Genomic DNA, 18,335 nt, shown 5'->3' on the forward strand with positions numbered 1-18,335 from the left:
TGCATGTAATGTTTTTGAATGTGTGATGAACAACGTGGGGGTTACAGGCCAAAACACACTTTGATTTACCTTGATTAGAATGCCACCTGCTGGTGGACGTGTCATTTTTGGTGTCTGACATTCTATACCTCCCCAGAAAATTTCACATTCATGACTTTTACAGTGTATGCTACGGTACCACTTTTACCAACAGAAGAAAAAAAAAAAAAAACCTGAGCAGCGCTGGTACTGGGAGCCATACTGCTTTGCATGCATTGCCCCCAGCCCCCGTGGGCTTGGACCCCTAATAATACTTCACATATAGCTACAGCGCTTGGTGCAGCAGTCTGTGCACTCGATGAGTAAAGTTGATAGCTTGGGTAAAGGAATAAAAGCTGCCTTTACAAATAAAGTGCAAAGATACTGCAATACCTGATACAATCGAAAGCTCCAGAAGAGGCTAGTAAGTGGACCCTCAATTGGGATTGTTTTATTCAGACCAAGAATTAGTTAAATAATGATAACATTGAGAGATATCAGTTAGTTACTTTCTGTCAGCAGCTGGAGGTAAATATTAGTTTGTTGGGAGGCTGATGGATCTTAGTGGTAAACAGATAAATGGCTGTTGGAGAAATAACCCGCACACATCATTTTTAATTAGCTCCACATTTTCAGTCTTGTTACTGCTGGCTTTGCACATACCTCAGCACCACACAATCATGAAACTTGAGGCCACTTACTTACACCGCATATCATGAGTAATTATTATTATCCTATACGCTGAGCCTTTTAAGTATTTAGACAGCAACATTTCATAAATTCAAGAAATGCCACTTCAGCCTCAAACATTTGTATGATATCACAGTCAAATGATTAGAGCCCAGACACAAAACACCAGTGTACTTCTGTTCAAATACTTAACTCCTCCCAGACTACTGAGAACATTTCAGAATCCTTTGTTTGGTCATGTTTTGCACTAAAATGGCGAGGATTAGACATAGGTAACCATGAGCAGCACTATCAGACCAAACAAACACAATAAAATGTCTTCAGCATATTAAAGATTTGTCTAGAAACATCAGCTTAGTAGATGCACTAGATAAACTTGTATTTAGGGATACCATCATGCACCTACAGTATGTCACATTCCATTTCTTTCTATGACTGTGTTGAAACACTGCGATGGATTTAAATGTTCTTTCCTTTCTGATTTGGTAATAATGTGTTTCTACAGGGTCAACAATTTGGGTTTCATGCCTGTTGATCTGAAATCTACGGTATGATTAACTGCAGTGAATGTGTGGGACAAATAGGAGAATGTATAGTGCAAAGTATCTGAGGCCGTATTTAGGAAGTATTTTATCTTACCAGAACAAATTTTCTAAGGCGGAAATAAAATGTACTTGCCTTTTCTTACCGTTTGGGTTTGTTTGTTGTAAATTAGGAGCCCTCTCTACTATCCCAAACTAGAGGAAGGCATTAGCAATATGACACAATTACTAAGTTTAGCTAACTACTCTACTAAACTGTTTATTGGCCCATAATCACACTTTGATGCCGATGTTGCTTCCTGACTGTTTATATTAATATATATGTCCACTGCTTTTGTAGATGTGTATAATTCATGTAACTTAAACCAGTAAGATTATCTCCTCTGTAATTTTACCTTTCGTGGTTTCTGTGGCTGCCATGGTTACATGAGGAGCCGAGAAAGCAATCTGAAAAAACTTCAACCATCATCAATTCAAACAGCAATCACAAACAGCTATTTTCAAGAAAGCGGCAGCTCTTCTTGCTGTGCCCACCAACAGGAAAACAAATAGGCAAGAAAAAAACTTCTGACTGTCTTAAAGTACTTTTAGACCAAAAACTTTTCAAAATTAGGAATAACATTAGTATTCGTTTTTTGTTTGTTTGTTTGCTGGTGTAGCTGAGTTTGACTGTTAAACTCAAAACAAAATAATAACAAAGAAATATTTCAGATTTGAAACTAAGCTTTCAAGGGTTTTAAGGCTGTGTTCACATCGACATCAGCCCTGAGTGAAAAGCAGAGCTCAATTATTAATTTCAGTGAAGCCACTGTATTGATACATTAGCAGTCATAATACTGAGCACTCCAGCAAAAAAAAAGCAAGGACATCCAGCATAACAATTAGACTTGCCTAAAATTTTACTGCAACACAAAGCAATGTCATCCAAAAACTCACTGCGTCGCCCAATCAGGTGAATGCACACATTCCTGGAATATTATTTCGTAACATGAACAGGGTAACTACTGTTCACCTCATTATTGTCACACCAGAATTAAGAACTACTGTGCAGTTTTTTGGCATCTGACAAGCCTTTGATGTCATGGCTCGATTCAAACCGATTCAGTCTTTACGCATTGCCATGTTCAACTTGACTCTTCTGTAAGATTTTTTTTTGAATTTGAATGCTGGTATTTCAGAAATGATCCTGTTTTTCTCCAGACATCAAAAGGTAGTATTTCAGAATGTTATGTGATCCTCCCTGAAATATTCTCAGTCAAATCAAACATTTTATTACACCATAGTCTGAACTGTAAAAATGTCTTGATTGTTCAACTGTGTGCTGTTGTCCAATTCCAGATGTTAGTTAAAACAAAAATACACTGGGAGTTAATGCTTTGCCTGTATGTATGTGGTATAATAGTGTCAGAGAGGAAAAACATTAACCTCATCCTTTTCTCCAAATTCCAGAAATGAATATGATCTACTGGCAAATTACCCGTAAGTTACACAAGCTCGAAACTGAATGTGTCAACAGGAAGTGCAGTATACATTAGAACCATTCCCATCTGTGAAATGGTTCCTTTCTCCTCTTTCCTCTTCCTAGACTTCCTTCCATTTTCATCAGATGTCTGAGAAGCTGCAATGTCACCTGTCCTCTGCTTGTTCTCATTAGCATAATGAGTCTTTGTCTTCTCTGTTCTTTTTGTTGTTTGTCCCTCTTCCTTGTCTCAGTCTAGTAACCCACCCCGAGGATTTTCTTCATGTGCTCATACACCACGTAGGAGATGCTGACAGCAGGAATGACTTTGAGGAAGTTGGGGGTGATGCCGCGATACAGGCCTGGTACGCCTTCATTGGAGATGATGTATTTAAACTGGCCCATCATTGTCAGCTTGGGTTTACCCTCAGTGATGGCTGAAACAAGAGGAATGACGGAGGTTTCTGAGGCTCATATAAGAACCAGATCCATTGCTGGATCATTGTTGATGCTCAGTATGTTTGTAATATATCAGAATCTACAGTATATCTCACCTTGTGCCTGCATGCGTGTCCGGATGAGAGCAAGAGGATAGGACGCAAGCTGGCCACAGGTGCTGGAGATAGTGCCACAGCCCAGCAGGACCAAGACTCCTGGATCTGCTGAATCTTCACAGTACCTCTGGAGCCAGGCATTCTTCAGAGTCTTAAAGCATGAGCAGTGAAAAAATAGAAATAGAAAAAATAAATACATTAAATACATTTGAATTATTTCAAAAAAAATTTAAAATTTAAAGACTGTCTATAACCTTCAGAAAGTATTAAACTGGTAATTTGTGATGTCTTCAGTTTTCCGGACATCTGCGCTGCAAAGCTGTCAGCTGTCCCAGAGATTATTTATCAGTCAAACTGTGAAGGTGGGACAGGGATGTTTTTCACTGTGTTGGATTATAAAGCAGAATATTGGTTCCCTAGTCCCTCATAGGAAAAAAGAAATTTAAAGAAAAAAAGATGGCAATGTCATATATGTAAAGACCAATGGGTAACAGAGGAGTGAATGGGTCAAGTCATAAAGAAACAGAGTTTTGCTCTTTTCATGGGATTTGTTAACAATAATGCTAGCCTTGTAAATGTCCACTTGAGTCTAAGTTCCTACTCAAACACTGATGTATTTTATCAAACCAGCAATGTAATTGCCTAGATTATATTTTTACCTGGTTAATTAATAGACATTCTATCATCTTTTGTGGTTTCCACTACAGTTAGACTTAACAGTTTTACATGCAATTTTAAATTGCATGTAAAACACATCTGAAATTCAACATCTGATAACATTATTGAAATTGGAGGCTCAGATAATGCTGCATTAACTGATTGTTTTGGCCACCTGGAGGCAGAACAAGCTGAAAAAACAACATCTGACATCATCTTATAAAGTTGTTGTGATGAATATGTCAGCAAATGGTTGCCTGTTTCCAGCAGACACAGAGCAACATTTTTCATTCACTTGGAATGGTGTTTGCGTCCACCTGGCGAATGTAAGGTCAATATTCACTCTCCTTTTAGTTACCGTTTTGATCTCTACCACCTCCTGAGAAAAATATCTGGCTCTTCAGTTACTAAATATTCCACTATTTTCACCAGCTAGTCTCTGATTATGTCAGTCTGCTGTTTACTGCTGAAAAGGTAGCGTACAATGAGTTTATCTGAGCTTTTTTTCTGAAAAGAGTTGCTGCCGCTGGAAACCGGGTTAATGAGAGCTGAATATGCTGGCTGGAAAACCAAAACAATGAGCTACAAGAGGCTAAAAAGCTCAGTAGATCTGAGGGGAACTGTGGAGTGGATAATTATTCTCTGTGGGTTCGTCACCACAATTGACCTCTCTCACATTACACGTAGTTATTGGATTCATTGTTGATATAAAAGTATTTTTATGGTGCTTTAATTTTGAGAAGTTTAGGGTTAGAATCCAAAACTGAATCATCATTGCGTTCAGTGTGACAATTCTCTCATCAAATGCTATAAATGAGTGACACTATTTCTCAAATATACTGTAATAGCTTCAGTAAAGTACATGATTCACTTGTTATCCCCCACTTCTCTTGAGAATTTAACAAACCTCCTGATATCTTTGGCCTGGATTACAACCTTTTTATATTCCTATATATTTACAAATTTCCAGATCAGTAATAGGCCTTGTTGACTTACACACAGACTGTAGACACATGCATACCTCATACACTGCCAAGTCGATGCCAGCATAGGGGATGATGCCCAGTGTATTTGGCATGTAGCCCCTGTAGAAAGCTTGGACTCCCTCATCCTTCAGGATCTGTCTGGCACAATCAGCCATACCTGAGTACTGTCCTGTTTTCCTTAATGTAAGACGAGTCTTCAACACCTAGCCAGCAGAGGGGGACAGGAGAAGATAGAAAAATATAAATGAATGATGCAATAAGAACACAGTTTAAAGACTGTGGACAAACAGTAAGAAAAGGGTTATTCTTCAAACTGGACAAAGGTGATAGAACTAGTCTTTGTATTCTTTTATGGGCACAGAAAAAGCATCAAGAAGTCATTTTCCATCCATCCAATTTCTGCTGCTTATGTGGGTCTGGGTCATTGTAGCAAGAGGGTAAGCAAGGTAACCCAGACATTCTTCTACTGAGCCATGTCCCCAACATTCTTCTGGGAAATCCTAAGGAGTCCCAGGATGGGATTGGATATGTAATCCTTCCTGCGTGTTCTGAGTCTACCTCAGGGTCTCATTCTAGTTGGATGTACCCAGAAAACATCCAGAAACCTGAATCGACTCAATGTAAAAAAGCTACTCTGAACTACTTCCAGATATCAAAGCCAGCGTCTTTATTAAATAAACTTTTGCATTCATGTTAATTTGTGTCTTTCCTGATTCAGGACATAGCAACTCCAATGAGAAATAGTGCTTGGGTGCCAACCTTGGTCAATGCGTCTTAAAGCTGAAGAATTAAATTTGTGTTTGTATTTCCTCAGAACCAGAGACTTGTTTTTTAGAGTACTTGTAAGTACTGTAAAGCTTGTTTGCACCAGAGTTTGATTTGCATTTATTTAAATATGAAATACAATGACAGTATCATATCTTAGTCAGTGGTGCCTTAATGCACATGCTTACCTGGTCTTGAGCCCTGGGCCTCTGACCAACCAGGGGCCTCACGAGACATGAGCCTAAATTTTTTTTGGTATCATGAGGTCCCTGAGTGGTTGGAGGCCCAACCACAACAGGCTTGTCATCACCATACAAAATAAATAAATAAATAAATAAATAAATAAAACTCAAGCATTTTACTTTAAATTTAAAGTCAAAATTGTTAGAGTAAAAACAAAAGTCACATGATGAAGTTATGATTACCCATGTGAGAATGCAACAAATGAAAGGAGCCAAGCTGCCTGCAGTAGAGAAGAAACTGCTGATTTAATGCACAACCTGGTGACCATGCCAAGTGTTCTAAATAGAAAAAACCTGCCATGTTTTATGGCCAACAGGTGTATGCTGGGTCTGGCTTAATGCTAAATGCTAAAATACTGACCTAAAATACTTAATCCTTTAGCTGTGCCTTCTACGTAGTGAGGAGTCAGTGAGGAGTATATCACCATTCTGCTGTTTTTGATAATTCCTGTTGTGATTGCAGAGCTCATTCATTTTTGCGTTGAGAATGAACTAGCAGAGAAGTTGGATTTAGAGAAGATTGTGGAGGACTTCGCAGTGCACAAGGCTCACAGAGTGATGTTCAGACAGGTGAGTGGAAACAAATGAATGATTGCTGTAACTCACTGCAAAGAAGAAAGCATCAACAACTACTGTGTTGCCTAGTAATGTTGCATTTTGTCTTTATTTTTCAATTGCAGTCTCTGTGGAGTTTATGTTGTTTATACATTTGTGCATTTCCTGCTGCTTTATTCTGCTGTTACTTCTATAATTGTGGCTATTTGTGTAGCTTAATATTGCTCCAGCTGCTGTGTCCATAGACATCTAACTGTCAGTCTTATGCACAGGCTGGAAAGTGCCTGACTGGAATTTATTGGTTTCAATGCAGTTCTTATCTCGGAACAGCGTACCTGCATTGAAATACAAATGCAGATACATGCAGATATATGCCTGGTAGGCTAAAGATGTTCTTTAATATAATAGTTTTATGATATATTATTTATCACCATATACATTTAAAAATGTAATGCAGTTAATGTTTACTTTATTACACTTTAGCTGACGTACTCTGTACTTTTATCTGAGTACATTTTTACACAAGTAATTTTACATTGACTTTAGTAAAATTTCTTTTAAGTAGCAGTACTTTTACTTTTACTTGAGTACAAATTACCAGTACTCTTTCCACCCCTGCTAATGACCGTGTACCTAGTAATGTCTGTGATGATTTAAAACATAATTTAACTTATGTCCATAAACACGTTTCCTCAGAGCATGCTGCATCCGCCTACCCCCAACACACTACAATATAATAAATTATAATATATATTTGCATTGTTTGCACCATCAACATTAACAATATCAGGCCAGGGAAGTCACAGCGCTTTCCTGTGCATAGCTATGATCAGCTATGATCTGGGTTCCAAAATGTCCATAGCCCCTGGGCCTACAGTAATGTTAAGGTGCCCCTGATCTTATTTAAAGTGAACCCTGGAATTAAAGATCGAGTATATATGTAAAATATAGGGAAAATAACCAGATAAGGGAACATGAAAGAAACTAATAATCAAGAAAGAATGACTGAGGAATCAACACAAATTTCAAACTGACCTCCATGGGGTAGATGATGGTCTGGGCAGTAGCTCCTGCCAAAGAGCCAGCAATGAACCTCTCTTGTACCCTTAAACTGCCCCCCTCTTTATTGCCTCGGATCAACCACTTTATCTGGTGCAAGAGAGGAGAAAGGAGCAGAAGGAGGGGAAGGCATAAGGCATGAAAGAAGCTGTTGGGAGGGCACAGAAGAGTGGTAGTGATACTGTACAATACAGCATGAGAGGAAGGAAGTGCAAGTGCATACACAGTATTTTAATTATCCTGACACGTATGATATTGATGCATGATTCATTCACCCTAACTACGACAGGGGAACTATTAGATTTTCTCATAAATGAACAATTTGTTCCTTTTTCCATTCTACAATGACTTAAGCAAACACTCTGTGGACTATTAGTCAGATTTCCACTTTGTCCTTGATTAATTAGAGTGTGCTAACCTGTTCATAAGCCATAAACTTAATGGCAGATTCAGGAGCAATCTTGAGGACGTTGATACCATTTCCCCTCCAGAGTGAGAAGATGCCTCCCTCATTGATCATCCCCCTCAGTCCAGACCACAGATTAATCCCTCGAGAGGTAGGGCCGTGTACCTGGACACACAAACAAGGGCAGGCCAGTCATCTCACTACAACCTGTGACCTGTGCTAAGTTTGAAAATTTACTTTGGGCTGGATGGCCTTTGTGGTAAAACAAAAAAGATAGATTATGTGCATATTCTATTACAGCTGGGTACAGGTACAGGACAAAAACTGAACAGAAAGGAAATGGAGATGTCACTGAAACCTGCAAGTTCCCAAAATCTTAGTTGATGTAAAAGTGTTCCTTAGGTTTGTCTGATGAAGACTTATGAAGTTGAAAAGTTAAAAAAATAAAAATTTTGGGAGCTTGAAAATTAATCTCTCTTGAAAAATTACCTCTGACCTCTCTTTTTACTTTTCCATTTCAGATTCATTTTCTTTTGCTGACTTGCACCGGAGTTAAGCATCTGGTTTAGTTCGTTTGCCTCTGCTGGCTACCCCTTTTTTGGCATTGAAAGATAATGCTGTACCTTTCTCCATGGATGTAGAATCTCTCGGCTAGGTGAATAAGGGTACTGCTGTATGACTGATCAACTCCAAATTGAAGTAAAAAGTGCATCATGGAGTGGTTCCCATTTTGGTGTTACTTATACTACGTATTGTCCTCAGGGAGGGCAAAGGAATTGAAACATAAGACCTGCAATAATAGGCACACTGGAAACGAGTTGTGAACTCAACATTGACATATTGTCACCTTTTAGGTTAATGTGGCAAGCTTGTTAGCAAACAGTTCCCTATTTCCACATCCAACAGACACAGAGCGACGATTATTCATTTGGATTGGTGTACACCTGATGGATTGTCAGTCTAATCTCTCCTATTAGCTCTTGTCTGGTTCCTCACCAACTCCTGATGGAAATATCTAGCTTTGTATTTGTAAAATGCTTCACTGTGTTCACCAGCTAGTCTCTAACTTTGTCTGTTTGCTGTTCAGTGCTGACCAGGTACTGTACAGTGGGTTTTTAGAGCTTTTTCACTGAAAAGAGCTGCCTGCTGTGACAGAAAATGATACTGTGAGAACAATGAGAGTGATATTTCAGGCTTTTAACATGGGCAGATTAAACCTGTCTCCGTGTTTTTGCTGGGAATAATTCCAACCACCCACTGAAACTACCCACCATGTGCTTTATTTTATTTCTTTAGTGAGTGTAAGTGAAGATTGGTGTAGAACTTGAAGGACAGAGTGAGCTTCAGACTTAAAAAAGATAGCCATAGGCAGATGTTGCTACATTAAATTCACTTACAATTGATATGAAATTGTCACATTGTTAGTACCGCAAATATCCAGCAGTACTTTCATTATACATAGCTGTTTCACACTTTTACAAAATTGTTCGATTATATTACGAATTAAATACCAAGGTTAGTGGAAGGTTGTGGAGAACATGCAAATTGCTAATTTGCTATACAATAAATAGCTTGAGACACTGCTATACATAATGTATAATATACATTATGGTTTTACATGACAATACTTAAAAAGCCCCCCTATTACTGATCTTTAACTCTGTGTATCATCGGAGTGGCAGTGAAATGATTCACCTGCAGGAAGACTTTGAGGCGGTCCAGAGGAGCGGTTCCTGTACGGGACACTGCCCCTGCCATGGCTCCGGCAACCAGCTGCCTCCACACCAGACCTGACTGCCGCTCCTGCTCTGAGAACTCATCTGGGACCGTCAGATGTTCCCCAATATCAAACACCTATTACAAATTTAGAAATTAAAATCCCAATCTGTATTTTTGGTTGACCCTTAAGTACTGTATATAGTACAATATACAGTTTTGCTTCTTCTTCTGTACCATCAGTTACCAATGTATCACATAACTGAAGCTTATGCATCTACAGCTGTCTTTATAATTATTGATAATCTGATCTGTCTTCAGAAGGATAAAAAAATATAGATAATGTCATGGTGTTATCATTGTCATTATTATTTTATAATTCACTTGACATTACTATCAGTGGTATCTTGTGACTCACATGGGAGTGTTTCCAATAGTGGACAATCTCCTCCATGTTGTGGAAAGGGTTGAACAGGAAGTGATCACGCCATTCATTCCAGTCAATGGTCATAGTGCCATCCCTGTCCATACTGGGAGAGAGAGTTAGACCAGAATATCAGAACACATACTTATGGCTAATGCCATTAGCAGATCCCATATGGCTTCTAGCACCCCTTTATAAAACATTTTAAATACATCACTTTGGTCCATGACATGGTACTTTGAACACTCATCCTGATGACTCCAAACCAGAGGCCTTAGTCTTGTTACCACGTGTTTTGTTTTGGAATAACAATCATGGGATCATGGCTTTCAAAGTGAAGGTATATTTAGTGGAAGACAGCTACATTAAACAGCCCATCAGTAAAACTGCATCAGGTACTGAACCTGCAATGCAGACTTGGGTTCATCCTTATTACTTTCATGTTCAAGTTCTGTTTATTTTTCTGACTTAGGTTGTATGTCTGACACGATGATTAGGCAACAAGTGTAGTTTTGTTCATCCTTCTGTTAAAGACACTTCATTCCCTCACAGTTGTTTTTACATATCCTGGCTAATTAGAATTCTGCTCTGGGTGAAGTTGAGCAGGGCTAAATTTGAATCATGAGGTCACTAAACCCCATGAACCAATAAGACTGATAAAGGTCTAACCGGAGGGTCAGACCGTTGTCAATCAAGCACAGTCTGTACAGACAAGGTATAATCAATAGTAATCAGCAATTAAACAAAAACACCTGTGTAGGTGAACAATGGCCAGACAAACTCTAATGACACAGCTACTTCTCTTTGGTGTTTTCTTCACATTGGCTTCGCTTCCTTATTGTTTGGAGTCCAATACTAATCATTGCAAAAGCAACAGGGTTTTGATGGTGACAAAAGGTGACAAAATACAAAACTAGAATTACCACCTTGTTGAGTTAGAATCAAACTTCCTGTTAGACCTCTTATGATCAAACTGTTATAAAACTCTAAAAACAAAAATTCGAATACACTAATTTGGGATCTGAGAGGTAGGGAGAAGTGCTTGTTAAAGTCCTGTCAACATTGGTCACAGTATAGAGCAGATGGAAAGCCACTGTATTTCCATCTTGTTTGAAAGAAATTCTCATTAAATAAGAAGAAATAGTTAGTGGGAAAAGTATTTTTTTTTCAGCTGTTAAAGAGGGCCCAGGGTCTCCCGGCCCCCACATACGACATAAGGGTTAAACTGAAGTTCCTGCCATCTGGAAGGAACTGTTCGACACCTGACTCACTCTAATATTAACTTTTTTTTTTTAAATGTTTTTTTTCTGTTATTTTCTGTCTTATATTGTGCTCAGGCTCTCTCTCTCACACACACACTACACCTCTGCAGTATTCTGGAGGCCTGCTCCATGGTAACCTCCACTCCAAGCTTGTGCAGTGAGTGCTGGATCTCCCCCACATCAATTTGACCTACAAAACAGAACAGAAAGTGTTAAAACCTTTTCCAACAGTGTCTCTTTGTTCAGTCAATATAAAAATGTTATTCAGTGTATTTCATGTATATTCCTGAAAAAAAAAATAGTAAGAACTGATGAAGAACTGGAGCATGTGTGTATTTGTGGATGTTTAGCGTGCTCACACCGTCATTGTTGCAGTCAAGGCTGTGAAACATGAGCCGCAGCCTCTTCTCATGAGCCCGCAGGTACTGAGAGAACTCCTGGAAGTCCAGCAAACCATCATGGTTGATGTCACTCTCGAGGACTATCTGGGAGTGCAGAGAGACTGTCAGTCATTCAGCAGGGAGTACATTGGAGTAAATGGAGCAGATAAAGTTGTTGGAGGTAGATATGTACAGGTAAAGGTGTGTTGTCAATGAAGATGGCATGGGGGTATCGACAGGGTGGGGGTGTGTAGAGAGTGAGGACAGGACAGAATGTAAGGCGCTGTGCTCCCTGTGATCGTTAAGAATTAAACCACATCATACCTGGCTGCAAACATATTCTCTCCTGTCTTGATTAGGACAGAGAGAGAGAGAGACAGAAAATACAAGACTTGTTCTTGTGCACAGAGAAGTGGAAAAACACACTCATGTATTATTACTTTTCTATGTCTTAACTTAAGCACAAGTACAGCTACTTGCGTAGAAACATTTAAATGACTATAAACTTCATCACCTACAAAACATGTAACATGACATCAGTAAGTAATCTTAGTATTTTTGTTTTATATATTTTATTTGGTCTCACTGTAATAGTGACCTGTAGTGTAGTGTACTGAGACACTTGGTGATTTTACACACAAAATAAAATGACTTACATGCTCCCTAGGTTACGCTAACGCTTAATTTGAATTAATTAACAGGAAATGTAGCAACTGAACATTGTCTCTAGTTTCTATATAATTACTTAAAAATTGGGTATAATGTCTTAGAAATTATTAGGACTTTATTTGGAAATTATTGACTGGTAAAGTAAAGCGATACCCAAAGTAAATATTTTATTGGATTTGGTTGGCAGATACTCAATATTAAAAGACCCTTATCAGGATCAAAGTGTCAGGATCTGTATTCATTTCCTGTTTTATTTTGAAGTTGGTTCTGTTGTGTTACTGTTTGTTTTACTTCCTGGTTTTTCCCGCCTGTGTTGATTACTGTCTCCACCTTAATGTCTTTCACCTGTGTATGGTTTTCTGTGTATTTCTGGATTCCATGTCTTCTGCTACAACAGGCCCAGCTGTTCCTGCTCCACCTCCAATACCCAGGGATCCTCCAGTTCATTTTTCAGAACCCAGAGCACCCCCCATTGAAAGGTATGACGGCACTCCTGAAACGTGCCGCTCATTTTTGACTTTGCTCGCTAACTTTTGAACTGCAGCCTCTTACCTTTGCTACTGAGCATTCTAAAGTAGCCTTTATGATCACTAATCTCACGGGGCGAGCACGTGAGTGGGCCACGGCTGAGTGGCAGAGACATTCATTTACCTGTGACTCTGTAGCTACTTTTTCTGCTGCTTTGGGTCAACCTGTCTCGGGCCGTGAGGCAGCCCGTGCACTTGGTAATCTCAAGCAAGGTAGAAGCCGTGTATTTGATCATGCCATCAGATTCCGCACTCTGGCTGCGGAGAGTCAGTGGAACGACGAAGCACTTGCAGACACTTTTTTTTTTTTTTTTTTTTTTCCCTTTCCTGAGTCTCGCTAAAGAGAGAGAGGACAGACTTACCACGGTTGATCTTCCTACACGTTTTGAGGGTCTTGTAGAACTTGCTATTAAGATTGACAACCAGATGCAGGAACGAGAGCGGCTCAGAGGAGCTATAGGCCCTGGATCTGCGCCTTTTAGTCCCCAGGAGGAACCTATGCAGCTTGGTCGTACCCGTCTGAGCCGACAGGAACGCCAGCGCCGCCAACGTGATGGACTGTGCCTCTACTGTGGGGAAATGGGGCACTTCCTGGCTCAGTGCCCGGTAAAAGGGCCTGGCTCACCAGTAACCGGAGGCCTACTGGTGAGCCACACCGTGACTCTCTAGACCAGCACGTTCAGCTCATCACTTCTCCCCAGAATTCCCTGGCCCTTACAGCCTTCATTGACTCCGAGGCAGACGAAAACTTCATGGATCTGAACCTGGCCCACCAGCTGAATCTACAACTCCACCCTTTGTCCAAGCCACGCCGGGCCAGCACTCTCGATGGTCACCTGCTCAACTGGGTCACAGACCAGACCCCTCCTCTACCTAGTCTACCTAGACCACCCTCAGGATGCAGCTCCCATTTTGCCCCCTGACTGTGGTCGCAGCGGTGACCTGGGACATTGAGCAGGAGGTCCAGCACGCCCTTTCGGAGCCCCAGGTTCCCAGCTACCAGCCCCCCAGGCCTCAGCCCCAGGTTCCCAGGCCTCAGCCCCAGGTTCCCAGCTACCACGCCTCAGCCCCAGGTTCCCAGCTACCACGCCTCAGCCCCAGGTTCCCAGCTACCACGCCTCAGCCCAGGCCTCAGCCCCAGGTTCCCAGCTACCACGCCTCAGCCCAGGCCTCAGCCCCAGGTTCCCAGCTACCACGCCTCAGCCCAGGCCTCAGCCCCAGGTTCCCAGCTACCACGCCTCAGCCCAGGCCTCAGCCCCAGGTTCCCAGCTACCACGCCTCAGCCCAGGCCTCAGCCCCAGGTTCCCAGCTACCACGCCTCAGCCCAGGCCTCAGCCCCAGGTTCCCAGCTACCACGCCTCAGCCCAGGCCTCAGCCCCAGGTTCCCAGCTACCAGGGCTCAGCCCAGGCCTCAGCCCAGGCCTCAGCCCCAGGTTCCCAGCTACCAGGGCTCAGCCCAGGCCTCAGCCCCAGGTTCCCAGCTACCAGGGCTCAGCCCAGGCCTCAGCCCCAGGTTCCCAGCTACCACGCCTCAGCCCAGGCCTCAGCCCCAGGTTCCCAGCTACCACGCCTCAGCCCAGGCCTCAGCCCCAGGTTCCCAGCTACCAGCCCCCCAGGTTTGTGGGCCCTTTCCTGATCTCGGCGATCATCAACCCTGCTGCTGTCTGCCTTCATCTTCCTCGGACCATGAGGGTCCATCCCACCTTCCATGTTTCCCGAATCAAGCCTGTCAAGACCAGTCGTTTGGTTCCTCCCTCCGCCCAGGTTCATTGATGGTGGTCCTGTCTATTCGGTAAAGAAACTGTTGGCTGTTCGTCGTAGGGGCCGGGGCCGTCAGTACCTCGTTGATTGGGAGGGGTACGGTCCAGAGGACAGGTCCCGGGTTCCTGCTCGGAAAATTCTTGATAAAACACTGATACAGGACTTTCATAGACTGAACCCGGGCATTCCTGGGAGGTCTGGGGATGTCCGGGGGGGGGGGGGCGTCATGATCTGTATTCATTTCCTGTTTTATTTTGAAGTTGGTTCTGTTGTGTTACTGTTTGTTTTACTTCCTGGTTTTTCCCGCCTGTGTTGATTACTGTCTCCACCTTAATGTCTTTCACCTGTGTATGGTTTTCTGTGTATTTAAACCCCGCCTCATTTCTCATGCGTTGCCAGATTGTCTTGGTTACCATTGTGTTCAAGCGCTCTCGCATTTAGCCCCGATTTTGATTCACTGTGTATGATCTGTTTTTCCAGTATTTTTGTGACCATCGATTCTGCCGGTTCCTGATCTGCCTTGTTGCCTGCTTTAAATGACTCCTGGTGTTTTGACCTCTGCTACGTCTCTCTCGGATTAAAGATTTGGATTTTGGACATTGTACTTCGGCCTGACTCTCTCTCTCACACTTGGGTCCACACACACCTGTCCTTACACAAAGCAAAAAACATGATCAGGATATCTCTAATTTTGACTGAACTCTTACTTTTTCCAACAAAATATATTGACAGTCACATCAAACATAGTCTCAGGCTATAGGGCCCCTAACCTCTTGGGCCCCAGATCCTGGCCCATCCAGTAATCCATACAGTGTCATGTCCTGCTCTGTCTCCTAGGTCATTTATTTCCATTGTTTGCAGTATTTCCTGTTTTATTTTGCTGTCACTTACTTTCCGTCTTTCAGATCCCACTTGTGTGTTGCTCGCTGCTGTGATTGTTGCACTTATTAGGGGGGTCTCCACTCTTGTGTATTTAGTCTCTGTGCTCCCTTCCCTCTGTGCCAGTTTTTCTTCATTCCTCTGTGACAAGCATACCAGCCATTATTCCTAGTGCTAAGTTTTCTGGTTTAGTTACCATTTTTCTAGTTTTTTGACCTCTCCTCTGCCTTTTCCTTTTGGATTTGTCTGCCTGTGTGTGTTTGACTGCCTGTGTATCGACCAGTGTCCCAGTAAAGACTCGGATTTTTGGAACCCAGCTTTTGACTCCTGAGTCTTGATTTTGAAGTCCTCTGCCTTGTGGTTCACCAGCTGTTACAGTACAAACTGGCCACAAGGGCCTGTTTGCCATGGTGTGAGGGAACTCAACGAACATCATGAAGCCTTCCAGTCCTCCATTTGCAGCCAGATGGGCGACATTAACAATCAGCTGCAGTAGCTGATAGCCCAGCTGGACTCCCTGAGTTCCATTGCTCCATCTCCAGCTGTCAACCCCCCACAGACTCCTCCACCTTCTCCCATCCTTCAACCTTCTAGGCCAGAGCGGTTTAAGGGAGATGACAGCAACTGCTGGTCCTGGTACAGTGCGAGTTGCACTTTACAGTTTTTCTGTCGAGCTCTTCACCAATATGCTCAGCGAGATCTTCGATCACACCACTACAGGACCAGAGGTGGCACATGCCATCATCGATCTGTGCCAGGGTGGTCGCCAGGTTTCTGATTATGCCATAAAGTTCTGCACCTTGGTAGCAGACAGTGGATGGAACTCAACTTCTTTCCTTGATGCTTTCCACAGTTGTCTTTCTGACCCCATTAAAGACCAGCTGGTTTCCCTTGATTGTCCTTCTGACCTGGATTCATTCATTCCCCTCACCAGAAAAATAAACAATCACTTGAGATAATGAGAAAGAGGTGCAGACAAGCCATTGCTCTGTCTGTCCAGATAAGGCAATTCTCTGGCAGTAGGTTTCTGCCTCGGTGTTCTCCATGTCACACTCAACCTCCTGTGTCTACAGCGTCAACACTTTGGATGGTCTCCTATTATGTAGAGTTGAAATGATAGCTTTAAGACACACAGAACAACTTAGTTTCCATCTATTTAAATCTCCCTTTCTCCCTGTCCTCTCATTCTGGGACTTACAACCCCCACATTAACTAAGCTACTTGCAAGGTAATTGGCTGGGGAGAGAGTTGTTCATTAACATGTTTCTCTGTTCAGAATCTCCTGAACCTCCAGTTTGTCAGTCCCACCACTTTTTTGCCACCTCGCTATGACTTTGATTGTGCCATAGACCTGCTGCCTGGTACTTCTCCCCCCAAAGGATGTCTCTACTCCCTCTCTGCCCCTGAAAGGGAAACAATGGACAAATACATCTGGTTTAATTACCATTTTTCTATTTTTTTCTCTTCTATTTCTTCCCTTTAGCTTTGTCTGCCTGTGTCTTTTTGAATTCTTGTGTATCGACCAGTTTCCCAGTAAAGACTCTGATTTTTGGAACCCAGAATCCTGCTTTTGAGTCCTCTACCTTTTTGGTTCACCAGTTGTTACGCATGGCATGAACATTGACCAGCATTAGTGGTGAGACTCAATAATGTAGCCCTTTATAGGCTCTGCATTAATCACATTAAAAGTTGTTTTTTGATGCACATTTCAGTCTGCAACAGATGAAAATTGCAGAACAACATGAAGGAAAATCAACAAACATAAAAGGCGTTTTACGATATTGGAAAGATCTATGTACAGGTGCCTCTGCCACAAACATTCTCTTATTAGAAGTTTTCTGAGTAAGAGGAAATGCAAGCACAATTTCATGCCAAATGAATACCAAACAGGCAACGTGCCACCTGATGAAAACTGATTTGTGACTGTACTTCCACAGAAATAGGGCCCTCAGAGTTGAAATTACAATCACTGGAAAGTGCTGGAGGCCATATTTCTGCAACACCCCTGGTTAATTTATGGCTGATGCATGTCTGTCATGCACTCGTTTCTTTTCCTCTTCATTTCTCTTCTGCAGCTCTAGTGTGACCTATCTGGTAAAGGCAGTACTCCAAAAAATTAAAAAAAAACTATCACAATATGGCCATGACAGTACAAAATTCACTTTTTATTCATATTCATTTTCTGCTCTACAATGAAGGCTAGAGACAACCATTGATTTCAATCTCAGTCACATTTGTTTGTCTATTTTTCACCAGGATCCTAAAAACTTCAGTGGAATCTTGTGGAAGGAAGGGCCACAGAGCAAGGAACAATGGATTAGGTTTTGGTGCAGAGTCTTAATTTTTGCAAAGGATTTCTTTGTTACCCCAAATATGACTGCTCAGTAATTTGCAAAATGTAGCACAAAGACTCAAGTAACCCAGATTTTTTATATCCCACATGGTCTGCTGAGCCTTTCAAAGTAAAATGTATAAAAATGACCTGAAGTTGGAGCTCAGTGCTGTTCAGAAAAATGTAGACTGGTGACGAATTAAAAGAAAAATCAACATGAAGTGTCTTAGTAAGGTTTTGGGACACCACATGCCTACAGAACAGTTTCAATGCATCATGGCATTGATTCTATAAGTCTCTGGAAATCTATTGGAGGGATGTAACACCATTCTTCCAAAACATAGTCATATCCTCATTTGTTGTTTTGATGGTGGTGGAGAGCACTGCCTAACATGTCGGTCCAAAATCTACCATAGGTGTTAAACTGGGTTGAGATCTAGTGACTGCGAAGG

The 18,335-nt window shown here is 41.8% G+C and overlaps 1 protein-coding gene across 1 annotated transcript; it reads right to left on the reverse strand.

Moving 5' to 3' along the window:
• Nucleotides 1-2,085: 2,085 nt before the first annotated feature.
• On the reverse strand, nt 2,086-12,069 carry slc25a23b (solute carrier family 25 member 23b). Its single transcript, XM_040154692.1, has 9 exons — nt 11,697-12,069; nt 11,438-11,525; nt 10,068-10,179; nt 9,629-9,787; nt 7,946-8,098; nt 7,504-7,617; nt 4,942-5,109; nt 3,264-3,414; nt 2,086-3,146 (listed from the first exon to the last, which is right to left on the reverse strand). The coding sequence occupies exons 1-9, from the start codon at nt 11,725-11,727 to the stop codon at nt 2,965-2,967; spliced, it is 1,158 nt and encodes a 385-aa protein (XP_040010626.1). The 5' UTR covers nt 11,728-12,069; the 3' UTR covers nt 2,086-2,964.
• Nucleotides 12,070-18,335: the final 6,266 nt, after the last annotated feature.

Source organism: Xiphias gladius, chromosome 3, assembly GCF_016859285.1.
Source record: "Xiphias gladius isolate SHS-SW01 ecotype Sanya breed wild chromosome 3, ASM1685928v1, whole genome shotgun sequence".
In the NCBI taxonomy this organism is placed as follows: domain Eukaryota; kingdom Metazoa; phylum Chordata; class Actinopteri; order Istiophoriformes; family Xiphiidae; genus Xiphias; species Xiphias gladius.

What these genes read in the sequence shown, in the direction of transcription:
- slc25a23b (XM_040154692.1), bottom strand. Translation starts at nt 11,727, where the DNA reads ATGTTTCACAGCCTTGACTGCAACAATGACG. An exon ending in CCATCATCTACCCCATGGAG is followed by an intron (nt 5,110 to 7,503) that starts GTCAGTTTGAAA and finishes TCTGCTGGCTAG; the next exon opens with GTGTTGAAGACTCGTCTTAC. An exon ending in GACACGCATGCAGGCACAAG is followed by an intron (nt 3,147 to 3,263) that starts GTGAGATATACT and finishes CTCTTGTTTCAG; the next exon opens with CCATCACTGAGGGTAAACCC.